This window comes from Falco naumanni, chromosome 10 (genome assembly GCF_017639655.2).
Source record: "Falco naumanni isolate bFalNau1 chromosome 10, bFalNau1.pat, whole genome shotgun sequence".
Classification (NCBI taxonomy): domain Eukaryota; kingdom Metazoa; phylum Chordata; class Aves; order Falconiformes; family Falconidae; genus Falco; species Falco naumanni.
In genome coordinates, this window is record NC_054063.1 from 11,569,105 (window position 1) to 11,585,353 (window position 16,249).

Sequence of the window (16,249 nt, forward strand, 5' to 3'; positions counted from 1 at the left end):
GGCCCTTAAAAGCATCACCTGTGTTCAAAGATGCACTCCAGGCACCTATCAGCGTCCTATCTCCATTTCAGACTTTAAGAGCATTACCGGCCTTTCTTCTTGTGACAATAATTATGAGGTGCAGATGTTCCCTTTGTATAGTTCTGCATGTATGTAGGACTGCCACTAAAATTTCAGTTCAGAGCCTGGACTTTGCTCTCGTTTGCTTCTTTTTCAATTCCAAATGTTTTGTTATCGACCTTTTCAAATCAAAAACTATTGAAAGTTATGTTTAAGGAGAAAGAAGGGAAGACCCTGCTGGTTTTTTTGCATAACATTGGTTCATTACTCTCTTGATAAACTCTGAGGATTCATTCGTGGCATCTAAAAATTTTTGCTGTGGATCGCTGTTTTGTGTGTATTTGGGTTTTAGGCAGGGCAGGAAGAGAGTAAGGGAGGTATTGCTAAGCAGCTTATGGGCGTGAGGGTATAGACTTCACCAACACTGGAAAGAGAGAAAGTTCACAGCAGTTGCCTGTCTCCTGCTCAACTCCTCGTGGAGCTGCCAACCTAGCCTGAATGGAGAAGACAGGGTAAGAGTGATCACGGGCAAGACCATTAGCTGAAAAACAAGGATAAATCCTTTCTATCATACACATACATGATCCAGCAATGACTACAGAAGCCTCAAATGCTCTGGTGACAGGGGCCACCAAATGAAGCTGTTTGAAGGGTGGATAAAGGATCATTTAGCCTAGCGTGAGCCCAAGCAGAACCCCACGGCCTCAGAGGAGGCTGCAGAGAAAGGGGATGCATCACCCAGGCCAAGTGGTGGGTGTTCCTCCTTTCTGGTCCTTCATACAGCTGTGCTGTCACCTTCCCAAAGGCAGCCTCTGATCGAGCACCTCTCACTCAGACAGGCACAGCGCTATCTGCCCGGCTCTGTCCCAACCTACTTCATCCGGAGGTTTTTTTCTATTCTTTTCTCTTTTTTGGTAGGAAAACTCCTGCGCACCTTCAACTCAAGGATACAAGTGTTATTTCCTGGAATTTTTTAAAACTAACTTCTAGATGTGTTTGCCTTTTCTTCATGAACCTGACCCTTAATTTCTGAGTCACAACCTCAGGCACAAAGACCAGCTCTGCCAACAGTACTGCAACTGCTTCAGCAGCAAACTGCTCTGTGTGAGATGTACAGGAACTGGTTTTCCTGTATCTTCTACTTCTCTAACTAAACACCCTCATCGGGAATGTTTTTCCATGGGGTGTTTTAGCAGAGAAATGCCCTAAATCCAAAGCCCACCACTGCTATCCCCCCTTGCTAGTCGGAAGGCAGTGCCTTACGAGATCAGCAGTAAAATGCAGAGTCGTTCAGTAAGTGCAGTAGTTCCTTCCTTGCACCCAGCAGAAGGGAGTTAAACCAGTACCTAACCACTTAAATGCTCTTTTTATTATTTTTTTTAATGAAATGTTGACGTGTTTGGACATTTAAGCCTGAATTCAAACTTATGCAAATATCATCGGTATTTACTTCAGGAGAAACAACCATTCCCACATGACTAAGAAAAGGCCATAAACAGAAAATTACTCCCAGCTCCCTTCCTCTTGTTCATCAACCTGACCTCAAGCAAGTGTGAAACATTCCAGAAAGTAGTGCGGTGAAGATTAGGAGGATACAACGTTTCCAATACGCTACTGGATGACTGAACGTGACTGAAAATAAGATTGGAAAGTTCTTCTCTAACCATAGGTCTCCAACAGCCAGCCAGCATTGCTTACAGGCAAAACATGGGCACCCTTCAACCTCATCTGAGATACCAGCTGCTTCTCTTGATCTACAGAGAACCGTTTCATCAAGGTGGTTTCAGTATGCATGAACTTAAAGCATTCTGTACCTATCAGAATGCTAAACTCAGATTATTTATTATCAGCTAATGCAGGGAGTAACTCAGATCCAGGAAAGCAGTGAAAGAAGGTAACTTGTGACCAGTGGATCGATGCCAAGCGTACCCATCAAATCCTCGTCCTCCCAAAGCAGCATTGGTTTGCATGCTCCCGGTGGCCTAACCTTTCCACCCACACTCTAGATTCCTCTTTTGTTTTGAATAAAATGAGACTGAATTTGAACTTTTCGCTGTTCTTTTGCAGGGTAGCTGAGATACCTGCACATACTTTGGTCTGCTGAGATAATCAGACAGAACACTAAAAGAGCAACGTGACCAACCTGAAACTATTGATTTCCTAAAATGCTGGACTGGTAGTTCTGGACAGCAGCCACAGCAGGTATCGAGTGCCTTTGTCGTCACTAATTTCCTCAAGGTGGAGCTGGATCCAGGGATCATGCCCTGGTACGCTCGCAGCCCTCACCTCTGTGGCAGCTCCTTTGGCAATGGAAACACCACACCGACTGTACGCTTCCAGATGTGCCAGTTCTGGTGCTTTTTGTGGAATTTCAGGAGCTGAGAATCCAGCCCAGGCAGCTGCCATCCATCGACAGCCGTGGTCCATAGGAGGTGGGGCTGGCAGTTTAGCAGCTGGCACGGAGCACTCTCCGAGTTGTTCAATCGAAGCTCCAGCTGCGAGAAGCAGCCACTGCACTGGAGGTGTCGTTATTGTTTTTGAAATTGTTGTTAATTAAGGTGAGATCTCACTGTGCTAGTGTTCAGCAGATGTAGGAAGAAACGGACCTTTCCCTGACAAGTTCATCACTCAAACAGGCTACACAAGCAAGCACAAAGGGCGACGGCATACATAAAAGGTATATTTTAACGTTTCTGAAGATTTTATTTCCCCAGCCCTGCCACTTGCAGCCCCTCTGATCAGTTGATTAAACTCATGGGCAACACAACTGCGAGCAATGCTCCTCTTCCTCCATTTTACTCAAACAATAGTGCCATGTGTATTTACCAGCCGACAGATCCGCTGAGACCAGATCAGCTTTCAATAGCGCCCTTTCAAAGTTACACCCGTTTCAGAAACCGCCTCTCTCTTCTCCCCACCAAGGAAAATGATTGCCCAGGGTTCATGCTTCTGTTTCACCAGGGAGTTTCACCTGGCTGGAGCATGGTAGGAGTCAACCTAAAACCCCACGTGCCCTCATTTGTTTTCTGGCTCATTACTTTTATCTTTCTTGACAGATATAGTCAGTTTAACTGAATTTTTGCACTCATTCTTCTATATTCCATCAGAAATCACAGTTCTGTACTTCTAACTAGAGTGGACAATGTAATTTTATTTTCCACCTGAATTCAGGCAGTCCTGGGGATGACATACTGAGGAAATTAATGATTAACTCCGCTCTGTCACTGAGCAGTTCTGTATGTAAGCAGCTAAAGAAGCATAAAATACTTCTGAAGTCAAAATTAAAGCTTCTCACCTGCTATTGGAAAGCTCATCACTCTGTACTCGATGTCAACAGTGTCTCAAGACACCGACAAGCACTGAGGTCTGGTTCTGAGCCCCTAACACAGAGATAACCCATCTCTCTGCTCCCACTGCCTGGTAGCCCAACGTCTCATCCTGTCAGCATCTCTTCTCGGGAAGATCTTTTCCCTTTGTCCTGAATTTTTATTGAGGTCAAAGGAAATTTTGTTACCCTAGCCATTTAAAATCGTCTCGGGGATCAGGAGACTTTTGAGTTGGCTTCTGAAGCACTAGCATCAGAGTACAACTTCTCTCTTTACCCTCCGTGCCCTGAGTTCCCTGCTTCATCTTCACACACAGCAATGCCGTGTGTTGCACATAAACCCAACAGAAGAACCAAGCATTCATCTGTGAGCGTGTACAGACGGACGGACACAATTATCCCACAGATGCAAATATTCCCCAGCAGAGAAAACTGTAGTAAAAACGGTGCATGACAAATGCTATTCCCAGTGTTTAATGCATCAGGTAACGTCCCTCGGACTTCACGGCAGTAGACCTGCTCTATGAACCATATACATCACAGTCATACTCACAGAAAGCAGTAAAAGCACGTTCGCTTCACAGAAATCCAGAACTACACATAGACTGCTCTATGTAAACATACAGAAGTTAACCTTCTTAGACAAAATTAATATTCTTGATTGAAAATTTGGCTCTGCTAGGTGTTTTGCCCCTGACTTCATGGCAGACAGCATTTCATGCACTCCCTCTCGCTGAAAGGCAGAGCTTTTTCGGTTGATGGCCATCCAATTTCTGCACCTTAGCCATTGTTTACTGATAAACACTGCATAGGACTAATAAAGTTCTACCTGCAATTTCAGCTCAAAGCTATTAATTACAACAGATTACATTAATGTAACTACTCAGTTGTCTAAAATTCCCAGGCAATACCCATCAGTGACAGGATTTTCCACCATGGGTGCTATGCATACTGTTATTATGCACTTTGGCTTCTTGACATTGTTGTAGTTTCTCACCTCTTTTTTCCCAAGCTGTAGGCTATAGGTACCTACAGATACGTTTTTGAACTCTGTTGGATTTCCTCACTTAACAGTGAGATGATGGCCGTGTCATAAAGACACACAGACCACAAAGGAGCAAACAGAATAATAACACTTTTCATTCTATTCCTGAATCTAGCAATCGAGTGTGAAGGGGTGCCTTGTTGCATTGTCAGAAATACCTCAGCCTTTAAAAATCAGTTCCAAGAGGCTGGCTAGCTACAAGTGAAGGCACATTTCATAATTCAGACATGGCACGAAACTTCATGTGAAATCCAGCCTGAACTGACAAGCACAGGTAAAAATTCAGGCATTAGCCTCTGATCACGGGTCAATTTATCTTACAGAGATAAATCAAACGGCAGTATTTACACGCTCAGAACAAATCATGAAGTATGAAGCACTGTACCACCAGCCTCCAACCTGCAAATGAGAAACCTTATTATATTATGACCGTAAAACTGACATCCATCCTATACGATTACTGTACATTCACATTAACAGCTTTGAAATGCGGATCCGCATCCATACTCTTTTCTTAAGCCCATGGGAGTAATCTAGCCGTACATCCATTTTAGCCTCTTCCAATTACTTCAGCATAGCCTTAGATTATATTTGGCACCTATATCTGGCACATACAATAACTACTAGCAACAGTAATCATTTCTGCATTGAGGTCACCAGCATATCGACTGCTGTAGGAAGTGAGGAGTGCGCAGAATGCTGCCTGGCTCAAAAAGTGAAGGGAAATCGGAAGACTCTAACCCCGAATATAACCCCAAAATTGTAGCTCTCAGCTACATTTGAGATGCTGTGCTGAGACCTGGGCAGTGCCTGCCCTCTGCTCACCCCTCCGTACCTGCCCCCTGCTCGCCCTTGCGTACCTGCCCTCGCCGCTCCGCGCCTGCCCCCTGCCCCCCCCCGCCCCCCGCGCCTCACGCAGCCCCCTCGCTCCACACGCTCCCCGGCTGGAACAAAAGCCTCCACCCGCCCCTCTTGCCCCGCAAGGAACGAGCCCGATCCCCGCCGGCCCGTCCCACGGGAAAGCCGCTACGCGCGTTGGCCGGGGAGGGCAGGGAGGCAGGGGCCGCCGCGCAGGCTGCCTGCGGGGAAGGGCCCCGAGCCCCCGCGTCCCCCGCCGCAGAGCAGCCCCGGTGGCGGGAGCGGCGGGGCGAGGGCGCCGCAGACAATGAGGCAGAGCCGGGCTCTGCCCGCCGGCGGTGCCGCACGGCGCCGGCAGCCCGCCCGGTGCCGCTCCCGCCGCGGCGGCCCCGCTGCTATTGCAGCCGGTGAGGCAGCTCCGCGGGCGGCGGCAGCTCCGCGCCTGGAAGCCCGAGCCTCCCCGCAGGGCGGTGACAGCGCGGCTCCGTGACGGGCACGGCTCCCGGTGTCGGGCGCGGCTCCCGGTGACGGCCGTGCTCCCGGTGTCGGGCACGGCTCCCGGTGTCGGGCGTGCTCCCGGTGTCGGGCACGGCTCCCGGTGTCGGGCGTGCTCCCGGTGTCGGGCACGGCTCCCGGTGAGGCCGTGCTCCCGCCGCCCGCCCCCGCGCCCCCGCCGCGCTCCTTACCCGGCTCGGCCCGGGCGCTCGGCAGGACGGCGACGATCCCCCCCAGCAGCAGGACGGCGGCGGCCAGGCCCGCTCCGCCGCCCGTCGGCGGGGCGCAGCGCGGGGGCGCGGTGCCGGGCGCTCGGCCGGGCCCTACGGGGCGCGCCCCGCTCCGCCCGCCGCCCGCCGCCCGCCGCCACATCCCCGCGCCTCGCACGGCCCCGCCGCGGCTCAGCGGGCGGCGCTGCCCATCGCCGCGCCGGGCTCTAGAGCAGCGGCTGCGCGGGCAGGCGGCGGCGGCGGCGGAGGAGCGGGGGGCCCCGCATGCTGCCGGCGGCTCTGCCCGGGCGCCCGCCGCGGCCGCAGGACGGCGGTGCCGGTGCCCCTTAACGGCGGCGGCGGCGCGGCCCCTCCGGCTCCGGCGCGCAGAGCGCCGCGGAAGGGAGCTTCATCCACAAAGGGCTCGCGTCGCCGCCAGTCCCGGCCCCGCTCCCCGCCCTCCGAGCGCGGGGAGGCGGGGAGCGGAGGCGGCGCTGCCGGGGCCGCGGGGACCCCCTCCACCGCCCCGCCGGGCGCCCGGCCCCCCGCGCCCGCCCGGCCCGCTCCGCCCCGCCGGGGCCGCTGTCGAGCGCTCGCCGGGGCAGGGGGGCCGCGGGGGCGGGCAGGGTGCCGGGCAAACGGGCGGTGCGAGGGAGCCGCGGCCCTGCGTGCCCCGGGGGCCGCCGCCAGACCCCGGCCCGAGCCCCCCTCAGCCCCGGCTCCCCCTTCAGCTGTAAAGCCACGCCCGCTGGCAGGGGTCCTGTGACCCGGCAAGATTCAAGCTGCCCCCTGCTCAGCCTGGGGGCACCTGCTGCCAGCCGAGGTACCGCTGGCACATTTGGGACGCCGCCAACCGGCCCTGGCCAGCCGCGGGGCCAGCGGCAGCCCGAGCCCCCCCCCGCAGCAGCTCGGGGGACGGCGAAGCTGGGGCGCCCGGGGGCTCGGCCGCAGGGCAGCCGCCTCCCCGGCCTCCGGCGCGTAAACCTCCCTCGGCCGCTCGCTGCCGGACCTCCCGGCTGAAAAGGGAGCTTCGAAGGACGGAGGTTTGCCTCTGCGGGGCGCAAAGGCACGCCAGGAGGCCAGCTGGCACAGCAAACTGTTACGGACATCCGAGGTGAGCCCCAGCAAGAGGCAGAAGCCGCCTCGGTCACGGCCAGAGCAAACATCACGGCAATTCGTTCAGGGTTTTCCGTACTTAGTTTTGCCAGCAGAGGTAACGTCAGTTCTTTATTCTAGTACCAGCTCTGGCACTGCTTCCTTGGGCTCTTTCACTCCCCAGACCGTGTCTGCGAGCACCAGCGCCGGCGGGAGCAGCACAGCGAAGGTGGGCTGGGGGCAGAGCGTGCTCCGGGCCCCCGAGAGCCCACCGTGAGCGGGTGCAGCATCGCCTACATAGGGGAAAGCTGCCCCGGCCTCCCGGCAGCTCCAGCACAAAAGAAGAAGTCATCTCCCCGATCAATTCCCAACAGCCAGGTTTGAGGCAGAGCAAGCCCCCGCCTGGGCTGGCAACGGCCCCCCAGCCTCTGCCCGGCTGCCCCCTGCAACCCACCAGCCTGGCGGCCCACGGGCACACATTGATCCGAGCGGCTCAGCACGCCCCGCCTGGCACCAGCACCGTTACTCAGCCACTAACACAGCCCATTGGTGTCATTTTACTAACTTTTCCCTCAAATAGCTAATTCATTCTATGCAAAATTAGTTTCCGCGTGATAACTGCTAATGATCATCCACAGAGAAAAGATGGCAGTTGTATGGTTATTGTAGTAACACGGACAGCTTACGCATCACGCCGGATTACTTGGGGCCAACACACTTGGTGCAGGGCCCTCTGGTGGCACCTCTCGTTACCTTCAGGGAGCCCAGCGTATGACTCATTTCATCATTCTCGTATTTCTCTAAGTTTTGTCGTAACACAATCTTTGTCATAGATCCATCAGTAAGTGAATTTTGACAGCAATTTTTCCCGATCTAGCCTTAACCATCGCAGTCCTCTCTTGATTTTCCATTATACAGCATATATGTGCATGTGTGAATGTATTATGTATAAAATACCATTTTTTTTCTTAGCTGATGGGGTTGTTATTTCAAAGGATTTTAAAAATGCATGTTTTCCAGAATGATGATGGATAGGATCTTGTACAGCGAGTGAAAAATCACTGAAGTTTTACCAAGTAACTGCAGTTAACTACTTCCTAAACTTACTTTTCCCAATCCTATTTGTTTTCCCTGTCCAAAAAGGTAATTTCAGACTCAGGGAGGGGGAGGGGGGGCACCTGTGCATCCATACTTGGTGCTGAGATTTGCTTTCCTACATACGTGTTCTCCTACAGCATGCACATGCCCCGTATATATCACTATCGGGTGCTGGTGTTGCAAGCAGCCCACATACGCTGCCCCTGCATTCCTTCCCGGGGCACAGGGAGGTCAAGCGTATGTACTTCCAAGCCAGTTTCCTCTCAGCTATAGAATCCTTAATGCTAGAAGGTAGCCCGTGCTGTAGGAAGGTCTCATTATGGATAGAGAATCAAGACGCTCCATGCCAGCGAAGATCTGCACTGGCTGGCTGAGACACCTCGAATGCTGCTCCCCAGGACCGGCATGTCTCTTGCTGGGGAAGAGCGTAACCCCGCCGTGCTCTGTAACCATAAACCCTGCACACCCCCACCAGAATCATGTTTGCATGGACTCTCCTACTATGTCCAAAGCACTAAACTGACATCATCTGCATGACCTTGGCTGGAATGAGTGAAACCTACACCCAAAATTGCCTTGCTTGCAGCAACTTCTCCGTGAGGCTGGTGGCAGGCCATGGTCTCCCTTTGCAACAGAACGGTTGGCATTTTTGATGTTGATGAATAAACAGGCCAAGTTTATGAACATCTCACTCCGCAAATACAACCGCTGAATGGAGCCCAGTCTCCAGGCACCTCTACCAAGAGGGTGCAGATGCTGCTAACCTGGTACTTCAGGGTTTACGGGGAAGAACCCATTCAAATGTGTATTTCAGCCTCTCAGCATGAAGCTCCATCGCTCTAACAAAGAGCCGTCCGTGCTGTTCCCCAACACAGGGGCAGCTAGAACCACCCCAGTCTGCTTAGAGCACATACCCACCTCTCCTGAGAGATAAAATGCACCTTCTTACAGGTGAAAGGCAGGAAGATTTAATTACCATCAATCACCGTCAAACCTTATTTATGTTTTCATACGCCTTCCCCCACGGCAGGGCATCAAACGGCCCGTTTCAGTCCCCATGCCATTCAGTGTGGGAAGAGGCAGGAGGGGCTACAGCATTTCTCTGACACCCCCAGCGTGCTGCACCACACGAGACGTGCGTGCTGAACATTATGGGCCTATAGAGAAGTTACAGCCCTTCATGCAGGGAGCTGCAGTATCTCACAACCCCACCACAACTCCGACTCACACGGATTCCTGCCCCCATTCACTGCAGGAGCAGGAGTCACGGGATGCATGAGCTGCAGCGATTAATGTGAATCTACCACGATGCTCAGGGCTGTACCACTTTGTGAGTGATGGCAAACAGTAGCTTCTCTGTTGCCACCCAGAGACCGATCATCTCTCCAGCTGAAAAGCTAAACTAATTCACTGAGGAAACACAGCATCATCCCGAACCTGTTCGTCCCGCTACAGATCTGTAGCGCACGACAGCCCCATTGATTTCTTTGAATGAATCTATCACAGCTGCAGTATAAATTTGTCCCTTGCATCTAGTGACAGGGGAAATACCAAATTTTAAACCAGTGTTAGTCTTCCGAAAGACAGCTGAGACGAAGATGGCTTACCCATAACTGTTTGTTGTAGTCCTACCCTTCCACAGGACAGGAAAGCGCAGAGGGGACAGTCGGACAGTGTTACTAATAGAAAGCAAGAACGGAAAGGACTTCAGGCAGCACAGTCCCTCTGAGAGGCTCAGCCTGCCTTTCCTTGTCAGATGTTGCCAGAAGTGGGAGTGTAAAATACACCAAGGCAGTGGCCCTGTTTGCTATGGGATATAGATACCGACATCAGCATGCATTTAAAAGTCAACAATATCTGAGTCTAGCAGCAAAGAATGAAAAGCAAGCTTAGCAACAGAGCAATAGAGGTGTCTGTAGCATTTGGACAGATGTTTTTTCATGTCGCCTCAGGTATAGCACTGTAGAAACAGCTTTGCAGACAGCACAGCCAACCTGCATTGAAGAGCGGGCAGCCGTGAAAGGTCAGTGACAGCAGCACCTCGTACTTAGCAAAGTAAAGCTTTCTGTCCATTCTGAAATATTTTGGTATCAAAAATCTCTTGCACTGTCATTTCAGTCTCTTATATTTATGACCTGCGGCAGCGCGAGCCCCCTCCTGCTGCCCAAGCAACAGTTGCCAGGGACTCCGTACGAACCTCAGCATCAGCAACACATCTGCTGGTATCTGGGGCAGATAACCTTTTCCTAAGGTTGTAAAAGTGGGACATCCAGACCAAAGAACCTTCAAGGTTTGGCTGCACCAAAGGCAGAATCTCAAGATCCTCCTAAAGAAGCCTTGAAAGTTAAAAAAACCATAAAATTTCAGAAAGAGCAGCTTTCAAACGATTCTATCAGAATTTTAGAGCACTCCCTGAATATCTTAATCATGTTTGCCTTAACCCAGCCTTGATGTAACACAGCCAAAAAAATGAAAGCCACCAGAAGTCATCTGCTGCAATATATATTTTAATTCAAAGTGAATCTTGACAGTAATACACCATAAATTCTTATTTTGACACTCACCAAAATAGTCACCTGGAAAACCCGCTTTTTGTGACAAAGTACAGAAGGCTTGGTCACATTTAAATCACTGAGAACTAGAAAGAAATACTATCGCAAACTGTAAGAGACATTACATCCATAAAAAATTTTCCCAGTCCTCATATTGTAATATTGCACAGTGCAATTGCTACATGGCGAACTAGTGTAGCATAGAAATCCAAAGCAAAAAAAAAAAAAGCCACAAGTCTACGAATTGTTAAACAGTAACAGTTCAAACTTATTAATCAAGTCTCTATCACTGGGTATTTCTAGAACAAGTCTTCCTACAGCTTGCAGTGTGATTTAACTTTTACTTAACACAAACCAAGTTCATTAGCAGTAAAACCAGAAAATTTAAAAATTAAAACCAAAAAAGTTAATACAGTAGCATATTTGACCAATAAAACACCCTGAAGTAAAGTTAAAAACTGAACACAAGAAAACTCATATAAAATCTTGCAAATTAAAGTAATATGCAGATATGCAATTCCATAGTCATGCAGTGTTTTATTTAAAAAAGGCATTAAAACGGTAACGTCTATAAATGCTTCTCAGAGGATGACTTTTTTCACAGAAAAGGCCCTTGCCCTGAAAGCTTTTTATTCTGCAGATGGGCCCCGGACACTTGCGGCGGCAAGAGTCCGTTCTCTCAGAGTGTATTGCAGGATGGGGGGGGGGGGGGAAGTTACCTGGTATATTGAATTTAAGCTGTGGCAGGATCCCAAATATTCCGTGCTTTGAAATGCAGACATTTCTAAAGTTACAATACATAGAAAGAGCAGCAGATCTAACTTGGGGTGCACTTACAGCAACTTTTTCCTGCATACAATAGGACACTGTTGTGATATACAGATAATTGTGTCAATTTAACAAGCACGTTAGCTTAAAACCTTAAGCACAGTAAAAAGAAAGTACAGTAAATACATTAGACCTATGAAGATCCCCCTGGCCCCGGAAAAAAAATGCAGTATTTTTCTTTTGTTATCACAATACAAAATTCATTTACTCCACTTGCATTGGTGATTCTTGGTGTGTCCATTGCCTGCAATGGCGTGAGCACCAAGAAAACATCGCTTCCCAACGCAAGGGGGTGAACAGAAAACTATCTGCTGGACCATATAGCACAAGTCTGAAGTGGTCAGGTGGATATCCAATTTGAGCATTTTCTTGACTCCCCTTATTTAGACTCTATATATGTCTTGTGATAAGATTTCAAATTCATCAGGATACTCCTAGTTGCTAATGTATACTTTATATACACACACTTGTACAAAATGCATAGAGTTAATTACTAAAAACACTGAAACTTTTGGGAAAAGTTAGGTTTCTTAATTTTCAGTGTGATTAAAAATGTACTGCTGGTATTTTTATTATTTTTTATGATCTAATACTGTTGTATTTTAGTTATTACTTAAAAAATAAATCAAATGTAGGCACATTTATTTCATTCAGACATTCATTAAATAAAACACTGCTTGTGTTAGTGGAGTAAAGAAAAAGATTACCAGTTATTAGCTTATTGACAGAGTTCAACTCAAATGCTTTGCGCTCTTATTCCAGTCAACATTGCAAGGATTGTATTCCAGATTTTGTTTTAAAAAAAGTTAAGTCAAGCCTGCAAGATGCAGCTTAAGTGTCTACACAATGCCAATATGAAAACATAAAAAAATTAAGTTACATCAATACATCCACTTATATGCAGTGATGAGCTCAAAGTTAATGGAGATAAAATACTGATGCAAATAACACACCCCAAAAAAACATATGCAATCATCTTCCATCATTTACAGTATAGTAGTTACGACACTTCAAACATGAAAACAAATTAAAAAAAAAAAGAAAACAACAAACAAACCCAAAACCCGGCTTCTATTTCATGTAATTAGACTTGTACAGAAATTAGAAGGCTAAGAAAGAACTAGTTAATCACCTAATTTCACAGCTATCTGAAGTGGCAATCATTATATAGCAGCTTATCTATGATACATTCAAGATAAATGATACGATTTATTACTTGCCCATAAGCTAAAACACAGCCTCAGCTTAATACCTTCTGTAAATCCCATCTCTACACTACAGTATACTTGAGGTCTATGAAAAAGTAGCTACCTTTTATAGGAAATGGATGATTAAGTCTTTGGTGCTGCAAAAGCAACTTCATTTGAACAAAACAAAAAACGAAAAGACACACTTCCTAAGGAAAAAAAAAAATGCAAAAAGCATGTAATTTACGTCCCTGACGGAATGTATTAAATAAACAAACACCCGCAACAGGCTAAAACAAATACTATAATGTAAAAAGACTAAAATCTCTCCCATGCATAAATGAAAGATTGCACACAAAGAACTCACATCTTTTCAAGCTTCAATAGTAAATATTCTGCTACTAGTTATTAAATACTGCATGGTTTGCTCAAGCTAAGATGAAACCACATCATGGATCAATGAGCACTTGGCTTTTTCTTTCATTAGCTAATCAGTCATGCCTATCGCACCTCTAAACATTTTATTATTTCCAATTAGACAAGCACTTTTAAAATAAAACTACTTAGGTTGTATTGCAGTTCAATTTACCAGTATGAAATACCGTGTTGTGTGTCACTACTCAATAGCTACTGAATCAACTCTTCTTAAACACTGCTAAAGTCTTGTCTTGAAGCTAGACCGTTCTGGGGGAAAAAAAAGACAGCAAAATTCGGCTACAGCAAAACATGCTGCCCTCTCGATAAGGAAAACACACCCAATACTAAAATCATACCACACAAAACCCAAAATGAGTATTACACTATCAAAAAATCAGCAGATCTGAATTTTTAAGTGCTGCAGTCCTCAACATTTATATATAAGTAATAACATTAACAACCTCAAATATTTAAGGCACTATGTGTGGGAACAGTTTACAATGCAGCTGAGATTATTAGGACAACAACATTTAAGAGCAATGTTTAGGCTTTTTTTTTTTTTCCCCATGCAAAAGACACATGCAATGTGAAGAACAACAGCTCAACTTTTAGATAAGTGACTCAACATTTAAACACCAAGATACGCAATACAAACAAGTTACTTCCACACTGTACTGCTGACACATGTGCATCTGTTGCTCTAGTTCTGTACACTGAATGGCTTCCCAAATGTAGACGTGTCTTGCACTAGTTAGAAGGCAATTTTATAAAAAATAGCAGGAGCAAAACCAGATTTCTGCTCCCATAAGTCACCTGTCTAAAGTTACTATATAAGAAGATAACATGACCAAAGACAAGTTATACCAAATGTGCAAAACACATTAAAAGTGAGTTTTTTTTAAAGCTCAGAGTTGTTTAAATTGCACCCAAGTCTACATGATTCAAAAAAATAATTTTCCTGTTGTGCCATGGCTAATATTTAATAAATACCATGTTTCTTCTTAAATCAAACTTCTGTATCATTGAGCTTCCTCAATATACCGTGTTTGAGTTCTCACATGAATGGATACTGGCTGAGTTTTGTTGGACTCAATGGAAATCCTGTGAAAGCAGGAGATGCTGCAATGTACGAATGCGGTGGAAAAATTGGTTTGTACTGAGTCTGATGAATGGTTGGGGAAGGTAAGAGACGGGGATTTATGCCAACTGGAACTTGGTGTACTATACCACTGGGATGAGAGAGATTGTACGTTGGGTGTTGTAACAATGGTCTTGAGGTACACGGCGAGGCAAGGAGGTGGGCAACAGGTGCAGCAGTACTAAGGGGTGCCGGCGACGGGTACGGAAGAATAGCAGGTTGTCCTCCGAGGTGGGTGCTTCCAGAGAGATGCGCGTGCACGGTAGTGTGATTGGGACTTCCTTGCGGAAGGGAGAAAGCGTGACCAGCAACGCTGGCTGGGATGTAAGCCTGCTGCCTCCGATGAGCATAGTTTCCATTCCACTCCTGCGGGCCAGATCCAAAGTGCTGAACCTGTCCACACACAGAAACAGGCAGGTCTTAATATTTCCGAGTATTAAAAAAAAGAGTTTGAAAAATGGAATAATGCACTAAAACTAGTCAACTTAAAAATCGAGAGAAATATAGAGACAGGAATAATTAAATGCTTAAACAAAAAAAATAATAGTAGCTATTTAGAAAGTAGCACAGACAGGAAATCTGACAATAAGAGATGGTAAACAGAACACAAGTTATTTTAATGCTCTTGCAAAAAAAATTAAAAAAAAGAAAAAAGATAAAATGCCATGCTGGGCTGTTTTAACAGAAATACCATGTATCACATGAGCAAGGTGCTTATTCCACTCTACTCAGCACTGGCTTGGCATCAATTGGAAGTGCTGCATTCAGTTTGGGCACCATAATGAGGCACAAAGAGGACAAATAGGAGAGAAATTTTAGAGGAGAGCAGAAAAAATAATAAACGGATTGAAAATATCTGAGACAACTAGGCAAACAGAAGTCTAGGGCTATGATCACAGGAAGATGTGGCAATCGTTAACAGTTATAAAGAGAAGGACTAAAAATCAATTACTCCCGTTAAATGAGGCAGACTACAAACTACATAGGGCATCTACCAAAGAAGGAAGGATCAGCATAAATTTTTGTAATGAAAACAACGTTCTACACTTTCTGCCAAGAGGCTGAGGAGCTGCAGTCATTGAAGAGATTAAAAATTAATACTATGCTGATCATATTAAGGTATGATTAGAATTAATTAAAGCAGTCCTTCTGCATAATTGTGCAGAAGGGGAGACTGTGTCACCCACCCACATGTTTCTTTCAACATAAACTATTCAAGTCATTAATGGTAAATCCTCTTATCTACACAAAGCATGCTTGCCATTTAAGTATTTAACTTTAAATTTAATATTTGCAGTTACTCTGCAAGACTTACACAGGCAGGTACTGCTCTTAGATTAAATATACCTCCAAGTATCTAACCAAAAGCTCGATGCAGCTACAGCTCTAAATTAATTAATTAAAAGGGGCTTAAACTTGATGTCATATGTCAACTTCAGTTCTCAGCCACAGCAGACACATTTACTGTGTTGTTGGGTAACAATAAAAGTAGCTTTTAAATCAGTTTTGGGTATCTGCCAACACTGTGTTGAACTACCATCACAACCTCTTCCCCCCGCAGCTTCACTACCTGGCAGCAAAGGTAAGAAACAGTTGGGCTGGCTAAGCTCTACCTCGTCCTTGGATACTCCAGTTCCAAGCATTTTCATGCACACTGCTAACAGAACAAGGCTGAAATATAGCTATATTTTTTAACCGCACACGATGAAAACTTTAGCATCGGGATGCAGGGAAAAAAAATTGCTAATGTGTTTTTCATTTTGTTTCCTGCTTTGATTTTGTGTAGGCACTGATAATTTCCCCAGTGAGGCTTTTCTATCGTTTTTAAAAATAAATTGAGCTGCTTTAAGAAAATGACCAAAAGTGAAAGATACTTATGACTTGCCCAGTAAGTTGAAATCCATTTTTCAAGATTTGAACACTTCTGTAATCAAGCTGCTGA

The 16,249-nt window shown here is 46.8% G+C and overlaps 2 protein-coding genes across 5 annotated transcripts in view; both read right to left on the reverse strand.

The window, feature by feature from the left end:
* The window catches only part of KIAA1549L (KIAA1549 like), a 138,161-nt gene extending 132,092 nt beyond the window's left edge, over positions 1-6,069 (reverse strand). The window contains exon 1 of the mRNA XM_040609357.1: positions 5,975-6,069. The gene's annotated coding sequence lies outside the window, so the exon portion shown is untranslated. The remainder of the gene's footprint in view (positions 1-5,974) is intronic.
* A 4,605-nt stretch (positions 6,070-10,674) lies between these two features.
* HIPK3 (homeodomain interacting protein kinase 3) overlaps positions 10,675-16,249 on the reverse strand; it is a 113,631-nt gene continuing 108,056 nt past the window's right edge. For all 4 annotated transcript variants that reach the window (XM_040609562.1, XM_040609560.1, XM_040609561.1 and 1 more), the window contains exon 16: positions 10,675-14,700. In XM_040609562.1, coding sequence (XP_040465496.1) covers positions 14,224-14,700 — 477 coding nt within the window. In that variant the 3' untranslated portion in view covers positions 10,675-14,223. The remainder of the gene's footprint in view (positions 14,701-16,249) is intronic.